The sequence below is a fragment of the Microcebus murinus genome, chromosome 17 (assembly GCF_040939455.1).
Source record: "Microcebus murinus isolate Inina chromosome 17, M.murinus_Inina_mat1.0, whole genome shotgun sequence".
Taxonomy (NCBI): Eukaryota; Metazoa; Chordata; class Mammalia; order Primates; family Cheirogaleidae; genus Microcebus; species Microcebus murinus.
This window is the reverse complement of record NC_134120.1, coordinates 11860903-11877224: the sequence shown is the minus strand read 5'-3', so window position 1 is coordinate 11877224 and position 16322 is coordinate 11860903. Positions and strand designations below refer to the sequence as shown.

At 38.0% G+C, this 16322-nt stretch overlaps 1 protein-coding gene across 1 annotated transcript; it reads right to left on the bottom strand.

The window, feature by feature from the left end:
• Positions 1 to 1423: 1423 nt before the first annotated feature.
• Positions 1424 to 7925, bottom strand: LOC105883738 (serpin B3-like). Its single transcript, XM_075993813.1, has 8 exons — positions 7818 to 7925; positions 7032 to 7222; positions 6739 to 6795; positions 5351 to 5479; positions 4524 to 4641; positions 3330 to 3472; positions 2593 to 2748; positions 1424 to 1903 (listed from the first exon to the last, which is right to left on the bottom strand). Exons 2-8 carry the CDS (start codon positions 7077 to 7079, stop codon positions 1493 to 1495), a joined length of 1062 nt encoding a protein of 353 aa, XP_075849928.1. The 5' UTR covers positions 7080 to 7222; positions 7818 to 7925; the 3' UTR covers positions 1424 to 1492.
• Between the last annotated feature and the right edge of the window lie 8397 nt (positions 7926 to 16322).

Sequence of the window (16322 nt, the reverse complement as noted above, 5' to 3'; positions counted from 1 at the left end):
ACTGCTGGTGGGACTGCAAATTAGTGCAACTTCTGTGGAAAAGAATTTGGTGATATCTCAAAGAGCTAAAAATAGAAATACCATTCGATCCAGCAAATAGCATTATTAGGCATCTACCCAAAAGACAACAACGCATTTTATAACAAAGATATCTTGTTATATTCGAGATTCGCTGGGCCACAAGACAGAGAGACAGAGTCACCGAGGCTGTAATTATCAAAAGGAGTTTTATTGTCTAGCTCGAGCTAGGGTCCGAGCCCCCAGAGTGCCAGCGCAGTGGCCTCTTCTTCAAGCAGGGACCCCCCCCTTTGTGTGCTAGTGACCCTTTTATAGCTAAGTTGTTTACACACTGATCATGCATCCGCCCCCACAGTGATTCTTACTTCATGCTGCCCCTGATAGGCTCTAACCAGTTCCAGGACCTAGCTGAGAGACTTCGGTTTCTGCGTTCTTTGTCTTTTTCTTCTGCATCCCATAATGTACTCATAATGCCTTGCTGTTAGCAAACAAGCAGTAAACAGAAGCTGGAAGGTGTCCATTGTCCTTATAGCTCAGTATCTTACAGTCTGCACCCGAATGTTTATGGCAGCACAATTCACTATTGCAAGAATGTGGAAACAACCCAAGTGCCCGTCAATTCATGAGTGGATAATTAAAATTTGGTATATGCTTATAATGGAATATTACTCAATGCTAAGAAATGACAGTGAGCTAGCATCGCTTATACTATCCTGGATTAAGCTTAAGCCCATTATCCAAAGTGAGGCGACACAAGATCAGGAAAATGGGCTCCACATGTACTCGCCATCAAATTGGTACTGACTGATTAAAACTATGGTGCTCAAAAGGTGGTGGTATTCACCAGGGATTCAGGGGTAGAGGGGCAGTCTCACAACTTAGGAATGTGGCAAGCATTGTGGAGGGGAAAGGCATACCTTTAACCCTTGCTAGAGAGGCAAAGATATAAAATGTAGCCAGAAAGTCAAAAAAACCCCACAAACTTTTATTGGGTGTCAGGAAGTGGGAGTGGGGAGGAGGGGATGTGTATATACTTACATAATGAGTGTGATGCCCACCACCTGGAAGATGGACACGCTTGAAGCTCTGACTCCAGGGGAGAGGGATAGCAAGGGCAATATATGTAACCTTAACAACATTTGTACCCCCACAATATGATGAAATGAAAAAAAAATCAAAAAAGTAGGTTGCAAACAATTACATTTCAAATTTAGAAGATATTGTATTGAAATAACCTTTAGTATTATTGAAGTTGGACATATTTCCCCAAGGAAATTTTTATTGGAGATAAGGTAGATTTATATGTGTGTTTAGAAAGAGAAAGACAGAAAGAAGTGCTATTTGAACCAGTAAATTCTTGGTGACGATTATGAGTATGAAAAGAAAAATGAATCAAGACAACCTCTTGTTTCCAGCAATAAGTTTACTGGAACAATTCTGTGAACATCTTATAATAATTACAGGCCAATCACATCTAAGGGGAAGAGACTCTGCCAAAGAAGAGAATGTTGTTGGTCTTATTTTGCTTGATGAAGAATAGGAATGGGTGATTACAATGGAACTCTTCGTAAATTGAATATGGAGTAGATGTTTTACTGATAACTATGCCAGTGGCAGCAGCAGCCTCTGTTCCCTCCTCCGTGACCTCTACAAATGCCTTGTGCAGGACTTTAGTCACTACAAGACCCCGACTCCCAGTCATGCCTGAGAGGTCAGCATCCTGTGGAGAGAAAACGTCCACCATCCCCATGGCCATCAACACGTCCTTGAGGTCGTAGCTCTTTTCCACCTTGAACCGAGGTAAGTATAGGTCCACACCTCTCTTGCTCATATTCTGTGAGCTTGTCCATTCTATCAATTTCTCAGCAGTGAGTTTATCTTCAAGCTATAAAAATGATAAAAAGAAACTGATATGGTTAACTACAGACCTCTAACACAGCTTAACAGAGAATGAATATGTATAAAGTTTTTATTTTAGCAATAAATAAAAATACAAAAGGTCCAGTTTATTAGATATTCTAATAGGAAAAATAACAGTGTTGATTATGTAAGTACATTTGATTATTTATGTATAAGTATATATGTATGTACATATGTATTTATATGTAAAAACAGAATCATTATATCAGTTTGTACTTAACTCTATTTCACTATTTCTTATGCCGACAACTTCCTAAATGTGTCTAATTGTAATAGACTCTTCCTTTCTTGTATACATTACTTGCCACATTCTGCAACTACAGCATCTACACTATTATAATTACTTTTTTGCTTTATGGATTTTTAAATTTTTCCCACAGTGCTATACATTTCTCTCAATCAAGTGTAAATTGTTGCATAATACTGCCATCAAATTGAGATCCACTGTATATAACTGTCGTTAATTAATAATTGCTTAAGCCTTCTGTTTTTATCATGTCTTATGTTAAAAGATGTTTAAGAGAAAAGTGAATCATTGTTCCTCAGTTTTAATTCTTTATTAGTTTGAGGCTCCTTTGTGTAAAACCTTTAGCCTTGTTTAGACTTGGTACTTGAAAATCGGGCAATAGAAGGATTGTGCATGCAAGATTTTACCTTCTGCAGACCATCTATTTCATTTGGCAGTAGCACAATCATGCTTAGGTCTTCGCCTTTGTATGGTATTTCCAGAACTTTAGCCTGCACATCCTCCAGCAAGGCAAAATTAAAGGATTTTCTTTGATTCATCATCTGTACAGATTTGCTTGTGCCCTGCAATAAATTAATGTGCCAAACAAATACCAAGTGAGACACAAGCCAAAAATGATAATAGTATTGAGTTACCAACACATCTTTCTCTTTCTAAGGAATAAGGCAGGAAATTTGTGAATAGGAGAAAAGAGTTTCTGTCGGTATTTGTAGCTAAATAAAGTTATAAGAATGAAATGTTTTACTTTGCATGGTACATCCCATTAGATGTGTTTAAATTTGACATGAGTGGATTAAGAAAATGTGGTACATGTGTACTATGGAATACTACTCAACTACAAAAAATATGGTGATCACACATGTACTCACGATCAAATTTATACTAACTGATCAACACGAAGGAACTCACTGGGTAGTAATATTCACTGGGTGTCAGTCAGGTTGGGGGGGTAGGTGGGTAAATTCACAACTAATGGAGATGGAGCACACTGTATAGGGGAAGGGCACACCTCTAGCCCTGGCTTGGGTAAGCCAAAGGCATTACTTGTATCCAAAATATTTGTACCATCATAATTTTCTGAAATAAATAATTAATATCTCCTGTATAACTGCATTACATTATATGAATAAAATATAGGCAATACCTTGTTCAGCCAAAATTCTCCCTCTTTTGTATCTTCTTTATTAAATTTCTTCTCCCACTGCCCTTTGAAATAGACTGCATTCACAAGAACCAGTACGGTGGTGTTGTCAAGAGTCTTGTTAGGAATAAGGTCTTTGATTTTTCCTGCAAGGAAAGGAAAGAAGCATCTGTCATGCAAGGTACAAGTGGTTTGTCTGGAAGATGCTTTGCAAAAGTTCATGAGTGATCATTAATTATTCACCAAGTCACTACATTAGAAAATCACTGACTAACCATTCACCAGACTCAGCTGTCCTCATGGCTGCAGCCCCATAGAGTTAGCCCTGTAGGAGATACCACTCCTCGTGATGGGAAAGGGGTGCAGGTTCTCTGTCTATGGGTGATGTCAGTCATCTACACTGAATAGTGATAAACTTGAGCTCTTTCAACATATCTATATAGAATTCATTTCTACCTTCCTGTCTTCCTATTTTTTTCAAATGTGGCCTTACTCAAAGAGGATTAGGACTTGATTGTAATTTAGGAAAAATATGAACTCTATGCTCTGAAATACACGCCCTGTGCTATCAGCCACTACTTCCTGGGGAGTTTTTCCATTCATTCCCATGTTGAATTGCTGTAAATTTGTCCTGTAATGACAGTTGGGAGGTAGGATGGATGTTCATAGAATGAAACTCTCTACTATGCATCAGTAAAACAGTTGTGACAATCCCTGCAGACTATGTGGGTGTGGGTGTGGTCCTTGCAGCTCCAGCACAGGTGGTAAAAAGAGTGGCTTATAGGAGGGCTGCTCATTTTCCATTTAGTAAAGGAGAAGGGACCCTTTGTAATGTTTTCTCTTAAAGATCCATAGTCAAAAATTGGGTCTGACTTAAAGAAAATGATATGACCTTGAAATGGGCCTGTGCAGAGACTTGGGATCCACAGAAATACAGTCATGTGGGTCACGTGGGCCATGTGCAAAGAGTTCTCCACCTGTGTTTCTGCATAATTGGCTTCCTGTGAATCCCTCCTGTGGGATTTCCCCTTGGATCTCCCATATTATCGTGGACCTTTTCATCTTCTGCCGAGTCCTCCTGCCTCCGCTCTGCAAATCCATCTCTGCACCAACACTCAGAACCTCATGCAGTGTCAAGCACAGGACTCACTCACACAGGAGAATCAAAAATGTTCCTATAATGGGCAGTCCTCTTACCATTTGTTTGAGTTTCCACCCAGGTGTTAATCTTCTTTTCACTTTCTTCTGTAGCATTTTGAAAATCTACAGATTCCGCACTGGCCAGGTAAAATTCCTTAACATTGTCTAAATATTGCTTTGAGATTGGAAAAAAATAAAAGAGGAATTAATGGTAAGGTATCAGTAGATATTTGTTACTGTTACCAAATTTAATTATTTATAATTATAGTAAGGTGAGTCCAGACCCTGAACACATCCACTATCTCCTGCCCAAGCCTATTTTTGTGCAGCTGTCACGTAGTCCACATGACAGGGGTACAGGCTGGCACAAGATGGAGGTAACTGCAGGTCAAAGTCACCTGGCAGACATCGAGGCAGAAGAGGCTGTGGTTGGCAAGCTTCAAAGCACCTTGCTCTTAAGCAGGTGACTTGCTTCTGAGGCTTCTTTCCAGTAATTTCATCCAAGTCATTTCTCACCTTTGTGTCTTCCTCAGGCATTCAGTATTCCTCAGCTGTCCCTAGGGATTCACCCAAGTCTGCCCACTCCAGTAATATCCCATTAGCCTTACAATTTCCACCAACACGTGCTCTATATTCCTGGCATGTCATGTCTCACTGTGCTACCCCACCTCCTGTTTCCTCATCAGATTATCCCTAAAACTATACTTTCCTGGTGCATTATCAGAGTCTGGGGTGGAGTTGTGGTATTGGAACTTATGCACCCTGAGTGAATGCTCCCCACCTGAGAGGAACAGACTCATCTTCCTTGCCCTGCCACATTAGACCATTCAGACAAGTAGGACCCAGGAGGCAGAGGAAAGTTTTGGTAGATCAGGTGAAATTACCTCAAGGAATTGATAAGTCTTTTCTCCATAAAGCTTGTTGGCAATCTTCAGCTCATATGCTTCAGTGTGTTTGTGTAATTCAGTCAGAAGCTTTTGAAATTGGTGATGCACATTTCCTGGCTTTTCATCCTTCAAACATCAAAAAGGACCTCATTGAAATACCCTGTCAATGAATTTACTAAACTCATGCTAAATCTGTGGTGTCAATACCTAAAGGTGGGTGGTCTCAAATATGACCTTTTGTGCCAATTCCTTGACATTTGCTGCATTTTTACCTCAAATACTCTTTGAAATCTACCTTACATTGAACTTTTCCAGTACATTCTTTCTTCTTGTTCTAAGACATCCAATGTTTTCTTTTTTGAACTAAAGATGCAATACCATTCTACCACTGAATTGTCCCCTCATTGGTTTAAACAGTTAAGTGTAACTTCCCTGCTAAACTCTAAGCTTTCATGGGCAAGAACTAGTTTTCATTTCTAACAGCCATCAAGGATATGATTATGTGGAAGTATCAATTTTTTAAATATGTTATGACATGAAGCGCTGTTCTACCCCCTGATGGAATCATCTTCTAAGACACATTGACTGTGATTTATGGCTCTTTCCTCATGATGGTCATTCTCTGTATGTGTGCCTGGTACTCATCTGAGGGCTTTACAAGGGTAGCTCGAAGTCTTTTGTCCAATTCAGATGAAAACAAGAAGACTCAGAGAATTAAAAAACCTGTCTAAAGAGACATGAATTAGAAATTCCAAGGTTTGAACCTAAACCTGTCTTATTCTAGAACCTTCTACTTTGTAGCTAAGAGTTTTGCACCATTGATGCTCTAAATCAATATATTTCTTATGTATCATTTCTCAAAATATACTTGGTATTTTGCTTATTCTTCTTGATCTCACTGATGACAATGAAAATTAAATTATTTTAGCAACATTGTCATTAGTATAATTATTATTTTATAATAATATCTTTTATTATGGCTTTTTAGAGGCCAGGCAGTGTTGTAAATGTTTGCATGTATTTGCATGTATTGAGTCAGATTGTTTATTACCCCTAGTTTGTTGGTATGAGGTCAGTGTGACTCAGCAGTTATATCTTGTCTGCGTTCGCTATGTGTGAAGAGCAGAGTTGGAATTTGAACATATGTAGCTCTAGAACCTTTCTCTTAAGTGCAATGCTGACCTTCTGACAGTAAAGCAAAATGTGAAAATAATAATTATGTGACACAAAATGCAAAACCACTGTGTATGCCACAATCTTTTTTTGTCCCAGAATACTTCTAAAAATTGCCTTTAGTTTCTTAATTTATTATGAAGTCCCAGTTTAAACTGCGACCCACTGAGATACCTAAAGCTATTTCTGAACTGCAGTGCTTTGTGACTCACATGACATGCGGCAGTTCTTTGTTTTGCGTTTTCTGTGAGTTGATTGAAGTGAAGGACCTGGAAGAGATATGAAGTGGGAGAAGAAAACTTTATTCAGAAGATCTGTTTAAATTAATGCTCACTCAATTATGGGAATTTCTTCCCAGCCCTTGTACTTCCCATCAGCCCCTCCACCACCCATGAGGCTCCTTGCCACCCCATAGGCCACCAGATCTGGTGCCATCCACATGCTCACTGACACAAAAATGGATAGCAATGTTCAAACAGGCCAAGATACCACAGCTGTCACCTACCTTCTCGATTTGTAGTGCAGTGTTTTCTCTGCACCCTAATAGAAGCATCCCAAATGCTGATGTGATGCTGAAAGGGGAATAGAAGATGTTGTCCTCCTTTGATTTTCCAAACTGTCAGAACATATCTAAAGCAAACTGGGTGTTTGCTTCACTGAGTGACTTCATGGTGACCTTGGTGTGATCTAGAACTCCTGGAAAAGCATCAGATTCATTTTAAAATCACTTTACTGAATGGAGAATCACTTCATAATAACATTTTCTTACAGAAAGTGACATATCTGGGTTATAGGATTCTGGCAATTAAAATTTTCTTTCTTTTTACTTTTTAAGCCTTCTACAAGGTCATGTATTAATGTCAAAATTACAAGACTCATGAAATTACTATTTTCAAAGACTTTGTCTACAGGAAATAGAACATCTTTATCTGTTCTTCATGGGGGGCGGTACTAGGTCTAGGTAGAAAGGCTTTAAAACAAACACTCAGATTAAGATTACTGTGGGTGGCATGCAGCCAGCTCTCAAGAGGCACCTCTGACTTTTCTTTCAAAGTTCTGTGTCTGCAAGGCAGTCTTCCAACTACCCCCATGCTTTTAAGGGCGCATTTGTTCACTTAGAAATAAATAATTGAAAGGATAAGTCTGATGTAATGGGTATTTTAATTTAGCCCTTGCAGAATAAGCAAAATACAATTAGACAGAATAAAGTAGATGCATGATATAAAACACATTATTGTTATTATTCTAAAATTGATTCATATAGTTATGTGGAGCATCTGGACGCACTCACCTGTGTTCTTGGAGGGAGCAGAGGTTGTCAGGAAGCCTATGAGAGTCTCAGTGTTCTGTATGGCGAGATCCTGAATATATATACCTTTCCTCTTTCTGCCACTCCCTCTTCATTGCAGTTGGTGTTTCCAGTAAAAGAACCTTAGATTTCACAACCATGATAACACTCACTTTTATGAACATGAAAATTTATGAAACACAGATGTGACTGTTTGTTCTAGCAGTGTACTTCCTTTTTAATATGTGGAAAAAAATTGCAAATCTGCAGTCTTTGGCAATCTTTGGCTTATTTGAAATGCATGTAGGTGCCCTTCTAATACCAATGAGAATAAGTTTAAAATTTCAACTTCCTCTTATTCCTTTCAGCTCCATCCCTTTGTACACTTCCCCAGTTGTAAAAACAATTCTTTCTGTTCTTGAATATGTAACTGTTTTTAAGGCACACTTGCAATACCAAATGGCTAAAGAGCTTACATTGACTATTTTACATTTCTGAAAAGTTTTGTTCATCCTTACAATTTCCTTAGTAACTGTTCTGCAAAACCAGGAAAATAGTTCTAATTCTGCATCTGAAGAGATACTGAGGAGATGTGTCATCAAACTGTGGAGAACAGGGTTCTATTGCTTTCTCCTACATGCTCTGCCTTGGCAGTGATCCTCTTGGTTACCTCCCATGCTCCTTGCAGCCACACCAGTGTTTTCCTTTGCTTAAGGTCAGTCAGAAGGTTATTTACCTCACTAACTTAACATGCTGACAATGAGAAGAACAGGTGGAAAAAGAAACAGAAGCCATTTTGAATGGCAAATTTCCAATTTTTCATATAAAAATGAAACAGAAAAATAAGTTGTTTGAGCTGTCAGGATGACAGCATTTCTCTGTCAACCTCACCATTTATCAGCCTGGGCTGGCTGCCACGATCAAATGCCTGTAAGACATACCAAGAAGTGGAAAAGCATTCTTTGAATTCTGTCGGTAAGTCCACTTTTACTGGATCCTTATTCTCTGCATATGCATGGTGTTTCTGTATGTAGAATAATGGTAATGACTGTGGACCCTCACTGAGTTGGAATATGTATTTGCTTACTTGCACCTTACAGCAACTCATTAATGTAGGTGCCTTTGTTTTCCCCATATTACCAATGAGAAAACACATCTGTTTTTAATTGTACAGAGTCTGTGTCATATAGCTTGTGAACAGCATGGTTGAGACTTCCAGGCAGATAATCTAGGTGAGGGACCCACATGTTTATCTGGCTCCCTGTACCACATAAGATAGCCTTCAGCTTTAAAATGATCTATTTCCCTCCTTTTTCAGTGACAAGGCCCTTTTCTTCTGTACTCAGAAGAGAAAATGTTCCCCCCTGCCAAAAAAAAAAAAAAAAAAAGAAAGAAAGAAACAACAACAAAAAAAATGAAGGGGCAGAGGTGGATCAAATACTAAGCCCTAGATCTGCCCTCCCTGGGGTCTCCCAGGAGCCAGGGGAGAAGGCTGGGCCCATAGATAACCTTGGGGGCTGCATCCAGAGGGGGGATGGAAACAGGGTAATTTCTTCTGACTGTGGGCCTCAGAGAGACAATCAAATCCTGCCCAATATTCTCTTTGCCAAACTGCTCTGTCAAGCTTGGATTTAGGAGAAATGAGTAACTTTGAGAGGAAAAAGAGAAGGGCCAAAAAAAAAAAAAAAAAAAGTGTTTTCCATGGAATACCCCATACCCTGAAAGATGTCTGTGGCCAAGGAGAAGGTTGTTGTCCAAGGCCATTTAACCCAATATCTCCCTGACCACCAGGGGTGGGGGCTGTTTGTTCGGTGGAGGCCCTTTTTTATTGAAATATAATTTACACACCATCAGGTTTACTACTTTAAATTGTGCATTTCAGTTTTTTAAAGTATATTCACAAAGTTGTGAAATTACCACCGTGATCTCATTACACAATAATTTTATTACCTCCAAAAGAAACCTCATATTTCATTCTTCCTTCTTTCCAGACCCTGGAAATCACTAATCTACCTACTTCCTCTATGGATTTACCTACTCTAAACACTTCGTGTAAATGGAAACATACAATATTTGTCCTTTTGTGACTAATTTCACCAAGCATTATTTTCAAGTTTCCTCCATGTTGTTGCATAGATCAGTGCATCATTCCTTTTCAAGTCAGAATAATGTTCCTTTGTATGGATATACCACCATTTCTCCTTTTCTCACATTGCATTTATTTCTTTATTAATTGGTAAACATTTATGCTGCTTCCATTTTTTGGCTCTTATGAATAATGGTGCTCTGACCTTTCACATACTTTTTTTTTCTTATCTTTTTTTTAATTTCAGATTATTATGGTGGTACAAACATTAAGGTTACACACATTGCCCTTGTTTCCCCTCCCACCTAGAGTCAGATTTTCAATGTGTCCATCCCCAAGACGGGGTACATCACACTCACTATGTATGTATATACCCATCCTCTCCTCCCCCCTCCCACCTGCCCCACACCCGACAAATGTTTGTTTTTCTACTTTTCTTAACTTTAGGTTATATTTTATCTGTTTGCCTCTCCCTAGCAAGGGTTAGAGGTATCTCCTTCCACTCCACATTGTTCACCACATCCCTTAGATGTGGGACTACCCTCCAATCTGCAAATCCCTGGTGAACACCACCACCCTTTGAGCACCATAGTGTCAATCAGTCAGTATCACTTTGATGGCGAGTATATGTGGAGCCCACTATTCTGATCTTGTGTCATTTCACTTTGGATAATGGGCTTAAGCTCAATCCGGGATGATATAAGCAGTGCTAGCTCACTGTCGTTTCTTAGAATTGAGTAATATTCCATTGTGAACATATACCAAATTTTATTAATCCACTCATGATTGTTGGACACTAGGGTTGTTTCCATGTCTATGCAATAGTGAATTGTGCTGCCATAAACATTAGGGTGCAGATGTCTTTATAATAGAATGTCTTATGCTCTTTGGGGTAGATGCCTAATAATGCTATTGCTGGGTCGAATGGTATTTCTATTTTTAGCTCTTTGAGGTACCTCCAAATTCTTTTCCATAAAGGTTGCACTAATTTGCAGTCCCACCAGCAGTGTGCTGGCTGGAATCTAAGATGGTGCAGTCTCTCTGCAAAACAGTCTGGCATTTCCTCAAAATGTTAAGCATAGAGTTATTACATGATCCAGTGATTCCAGTCGTAGCTATACACCCAAGATCAATGAAGAGCTATGCCACACAAAAAAAACATACATGGGAATACAAGACATATACCACACAAAAAACGTATGCTACATTTATATACAGGATTATGACTACCTGATATTATACATTGTCACAGGAAACTCAGCAATTCTCAGAAGTTTTTGCATATGTGCACTTGCCAATTTATGTCTATCAGTGTTTCATAATCATATACCGATTTCATTGGTTCCAAAACTGCATAAATAAAAGAAAATACTCAACAGGAAATTGCACTTTCACAATCATCCTCCTATTACTAATGCTTTTACAGGTTGGTTAAGAAATATCTTCTAGATTTTTCTGAACTTCACTTTCTTGTGAAGAGTGTGAAGTTTTCTCAGCATTTTAACATTACAAATTAAAGAGAACATTTTATTTTTTTTTCTTACCAAGTAAGTGCTTTTGGTTGTCTATATGAAAGCTGGTTAGTGTTAGGTAGGGTTAAGGAGGAAAAGTAGGAACAGATGTCTTGTCCAGGGGATATTTAAGGACTGAGTGAATAGCTCTTTGGTCTATGATAGGGTGTTTTTAAGGACTGACTAACGAGAAAGAGGCAGAGAAATCATGAAGAGGAGATATTATTCAGATTACAAAAGGGGGTCTTGGGACATGTGTACAACAAGGTGGCAGTGTCCTCAAGTGACCTACCCTTTTTAGCATAGTAAAAATCACACCCACCTATGCCACAACAGTTTGCAAATGTTGTGGCAACTCCCAGAAATTGCCTTTCAAGGTTGAAAATGGGGGGAGGACTTGCCATTCTGAGAACTCTCCACCCCATTCTGAAAAATGATAAATAAATATTCAGCCCCAACTTAACATAGAATTAAAACTTTAGTGTAAAGGAGAGAATTCTATTGAATCTCAGGGTGGTCTCCACTGGTTGAGCTAGACTTCGACCTTCTTTGGAACATACTTTCATTTTAAGGGTTGTCTTTCCTCATGGAGTTAGACCCGTCCCCTCTTCAGAATGTTCTGTGCATAATAAATGTTACCATTTGGCTTCCTTGCATCTGTTTGGCTTGCTCATTTATTCCATTAACTTGATACCAGTAACCATTCTTTGGTACTGGAAACCAACAACCAGGAAACACAAACCTGATATTTTGACATCAAACCTAACACTGAAGACGATTCTTCAACCATTAAATTATAGGATTTGTGCCAATGACTGTATTCCCAAGGATCTCTTTATGGAAATAGATATGTATATATTGAACAGCTTTATAACAAGGTCAATTAGCTTTCCTTTTTAAGTCTTCATGAGGAAAACCAACTCCAGTAAGGCTTAAAAAAAGTTAGTTAGGGAAATATTCTCATCTAAGTATATCATGGAACACAGACAAATGATGCTATGTCCACTGACCTTACCCACTTCCCACCTCAACACCACTCAGGACAGACATCATACTATGCTTTCAACCAAATCTAACCCTGTTTTCTCACTCATGTCCTATAGCTCCTTCCCTGATTCTTCTTGACATTCTTGTTCTATTGCCAAAATACATCAATATGGATTTTCTTTTTTGTTAGAACTGTTCTTCATCCTCGGTGCTTCTCTTTTATTCCCACTGCCTTTTCTAGCCATTGTTCTTTCCCTGTCTTCAATATCCTATTTTAATTATCTGGCCATGCAGTTATACCATGTGCCCACTTGGTACCTTCTGTGCTACTCCTGTGAATATTAATTCATTAGGTAATTTGTCACCTATCCACTCTTCCATGATTTTTCTCTTTATCTTAACCGCTTCCAATTCTACCTTTAAATATATAACCTAGATGAACCCATGTACTATGTCAAACAAAACCTACACCAGGGTGTGAATTGCAGTATTCTTGCCAATGGCAAACAAATATAAACAAATGGGATCTGATCAAATTAAAAAGCTTCTGCATAGCCAAGGAAACTCCCATTGGACCAAATAGAGAATCTACAGAATGGGAGAAAATATTTGCTCTCTATGCTTCTGATAAAGGTCTGATAACAAGAATATATCTAGAACTCAAAAGCATTCACAAGAAAAATTCAAACAACCCCATGGATAAATGGACAATGGAAATGAACAGAACCTTTTCCAAAGAAGAGAAAAAATGGGCAGCAAACATATAAAAAATGCTCAACATCTCTAATTATTGGAGAAATGCAAATCAAAACCACAATGAGATATCACCTAACCCAGTGAGATTGGCCTCTATCAAAAAATCCCAAAACAACAAATGCTGGCGAGGATGTGGAGAGACAGGAACACTCTAACACTGCTGGCGGGACTGCAAATTAGTGCAACTTCTGTGGAAAAGAATTTGGTGATACCTCACAGAGCTAAAAATAGAATCATATCTCCTCTTTATGATTTCTCTTTCTCATTAGTCAGTCCTTAAAAACACCCTATCATAGACCAAAGAGCTATTCACTCAGTCCTTAAATATCCTCTGGACAAGACATCTGTTCCTACTTCTCCTCCTTATCCCTACCTAACACTAACCAGCTTCCATATAGACAACAAAAAGCCCATACTTGGTAAGAAAAAAGAAATAAAATGTTCTCTTTAATTTGTAATGTTAAAATGCTGAGAAAACTTCACACTCTTCACAAGAAAGTGGAGTTCAGAAAAACCTAGAGGATATTTCTTAACCAACCTGTAAAAGCATTAGTAATAGGAGGATGATTGTGAAAGTGCAATTTCCTGTTGAGTATTTTCTTTTATTTATGCAGTTTTGGAACCAATGAAATCGGTATATGATTATGAAACACTGATAGACATAAATTGGCAAGTGCACACATGCAAAAACTTCTGAGAATTGCTGAGTTTCCTGTGACAATGTATAATATCAGGTAGTCATAATCCTGTATGCAAACGTGGCATACGTTTTTTGTGTGGCATATGTCTTATATACCCACGTCCGTTTTTTGTGTGGCATAGCTCTTCATTTATCTTGGGTGTATAGCTACGACTGGAATCACTGGATCATGTAATAACTCTGTGCTTAAAATTTTGAGGAAATGCCAGACTGTTTTGCAGAGAGACTGCACCATCTTAGAATCCAGCCAGCACACTGCTGGTGGGACTGCAAATTAGTGCAACCTTTATGGAAAAGAATTTGGAGGTACCTCAAAGAGCTAAAAATAGAAATACCATTCGACCCAGCAATAGCATTATTAGGCATCTACCACAAAGAGCATAAGACATTCTATTATAAAGACATCTGCACCCTAATGTTTATGGCAGCACAATTCACTATTGCATAGACATGGAAACAACCCTAGTGTCCAACAATCATGAGTGGATTATTAAAATTTGGTATATGTTCACAGTGGAATGTTACTCAATTCTAAGAAACGACAGTGAGCTAGCACTGCTTATATCATCCCGGATTGAGCTTAAGTCCATTATCCAAAGTGAGATGACACAAGATCAGAATAGTGGGCTCCACATATACTCGCCATCAAAGTGGTACTGACTGATTGACACTATGGTGCTCAAAGGGTGGTGGTGTTCACCAGGGATTCGGAAGATGAGGGGTTAGACCCACATCTGAGGAATGCAGTGAGCATTGTGGCGGGGAGGGGCATACGTGTAACCCTTGCTAGGGAGAGGCAAAGATAGAAAATGCAACCAAAATGTTTGTACTCTCATGTTTTCTTGAAATATAAAAAAGCTTAAATGTATTCAAAAGAAGAATAAGGAAAACATTAAGCTAAGTTTACACAATGGTGTATTCTACAGCAGTAATTATAAATAAAACAGATATTCATGTATCAAAAAGGATAAATCTCTAAACAGAATGTGTAGAGGGAAAGAAAGTTGAAAGGAAAGGTAAATATCATTTATTTAATTTTATAAAAGAATCCTTAACGTTGTATCTGTAATGTATTTTTTAAAACAGACAAATAAATATATATTAACTTGTGTCAAGTCTAAGTAGTAGGTATATGAACTTCTTAAATTGCTTTCAGAATATTTTTTAAAAGTTTTAATAACTTTTAATTGGTAAATAAAAATTGTATGTAGTAATGGTGTACAACATATTTTGATATATGTATACATGTGGAATGGCCAAATCAAGCTAATTAACCTATGTATTACTTTATACACTTTTTTGTGATTAGAATTGAAAATCTACTCTTTGCAATTTTCAAATATACAATATATTGTTATTAACTATAGTAGTGAGGATGTAAAATAGAGACCTTTAACTGATTCCTCCTAACTAAAATTTCATATCCTTTACTAGCATCTCCCCAATCCCACTACTCCCCCAGCCTCTGGTATCCACCATTCTACTCTCTGCTGCTATGAGTTCAACTTTTTTAGATTCCACCTGTAAGTGAGATCATATAGTATTTGTCTCTCTGTGTCTTGATTATTTTACTTAACATAATATCCTCAGGTTCATCCATGTTGTCACCAATGACAGAATTTCCTTCTTTTTTATGGCTGAATAGTATTCCATTGTGTATATCAACCACATTTTCTTTGTCCACAAGTCCACTGATGGACACTTGGGCTGATGCCTTATCTTGGCTATTGTGAATAGTGCTGCAATGAACAAGGGGATGCAAATTGAAATACTGACTTCATTTCCTTTGGATGTATTCCCAGAGGTGAGATTGCAGAATCATATGGTAGTCCTGTTCTTAATTTTTTGAGAAACTTCCGTACTATCTTCTAAATGACTATACTAATTTTATTCCCACCTACAGGGTACAAGGGCTCCATTTTTCCACATCTTCACCATTACTTTTTATCTTTTGATTTTTTGGTAATAGCCATTCTAAGAGTTGTGAGATGATATCTCATCATGGTTCTGATTTGCGTTTCCCTGATGATGAGTGATATTGAACATTTTTTCATACATCTGTTGGCCATTTGTATGACTTCTTTTGAAAAACACTATTCACATCCTTTGCACATTTTTAAATAGCCTTATTTGTTTTTGTGCTATTGAGTTTTGCAGTTCATTCTACATTTTAAATAGTAACCCCTTATCAGAGATGTAGTTTTCACATACTTTTCCCACTTGTTAGGTTGTCTCTTCACTCTGTTGACCATGAATTATTTTCTCCTTTGTTGTGGAGAGTGTTTTTGGCTTTAAGTAATCATATCTGTCTCTTTTTGCTTTTGTTGCCTGTGCTTTTAGAATCATAGCTAAATAATCATTGCCCAGACCAACGTCACGGAGCTTTTCCACTATGTTTTCTTCTATTAGTTTTATGTTTTCAGTCCTCACATTTAAGTCTTCAATCCATTCTTAGTTAATTTTTGTAT

Coding starts and splice junctions, on each gene's coding strand:
- LOC105883738 (XM_075993813.1), bottom strand. CDS start 7,079: ATGCTTCTATTAGGGTGCAGAGAAAACACTGCACTACAAATCGAGAAG. Junction 5,480..6,738: donor AAAGAACTGCCGCATGTCAT/GTGAGTCACAAA, acceptor TGATGTTTGAAG/GATGAAAAGCCAGGAAATGT. Junction 4,642..5,350: donor AGACTTATCAATTCCTTGAG/GTAATTTCACCT, acceptor CCAATCTCAAAG/CAATATTTAGACAATGTTAA.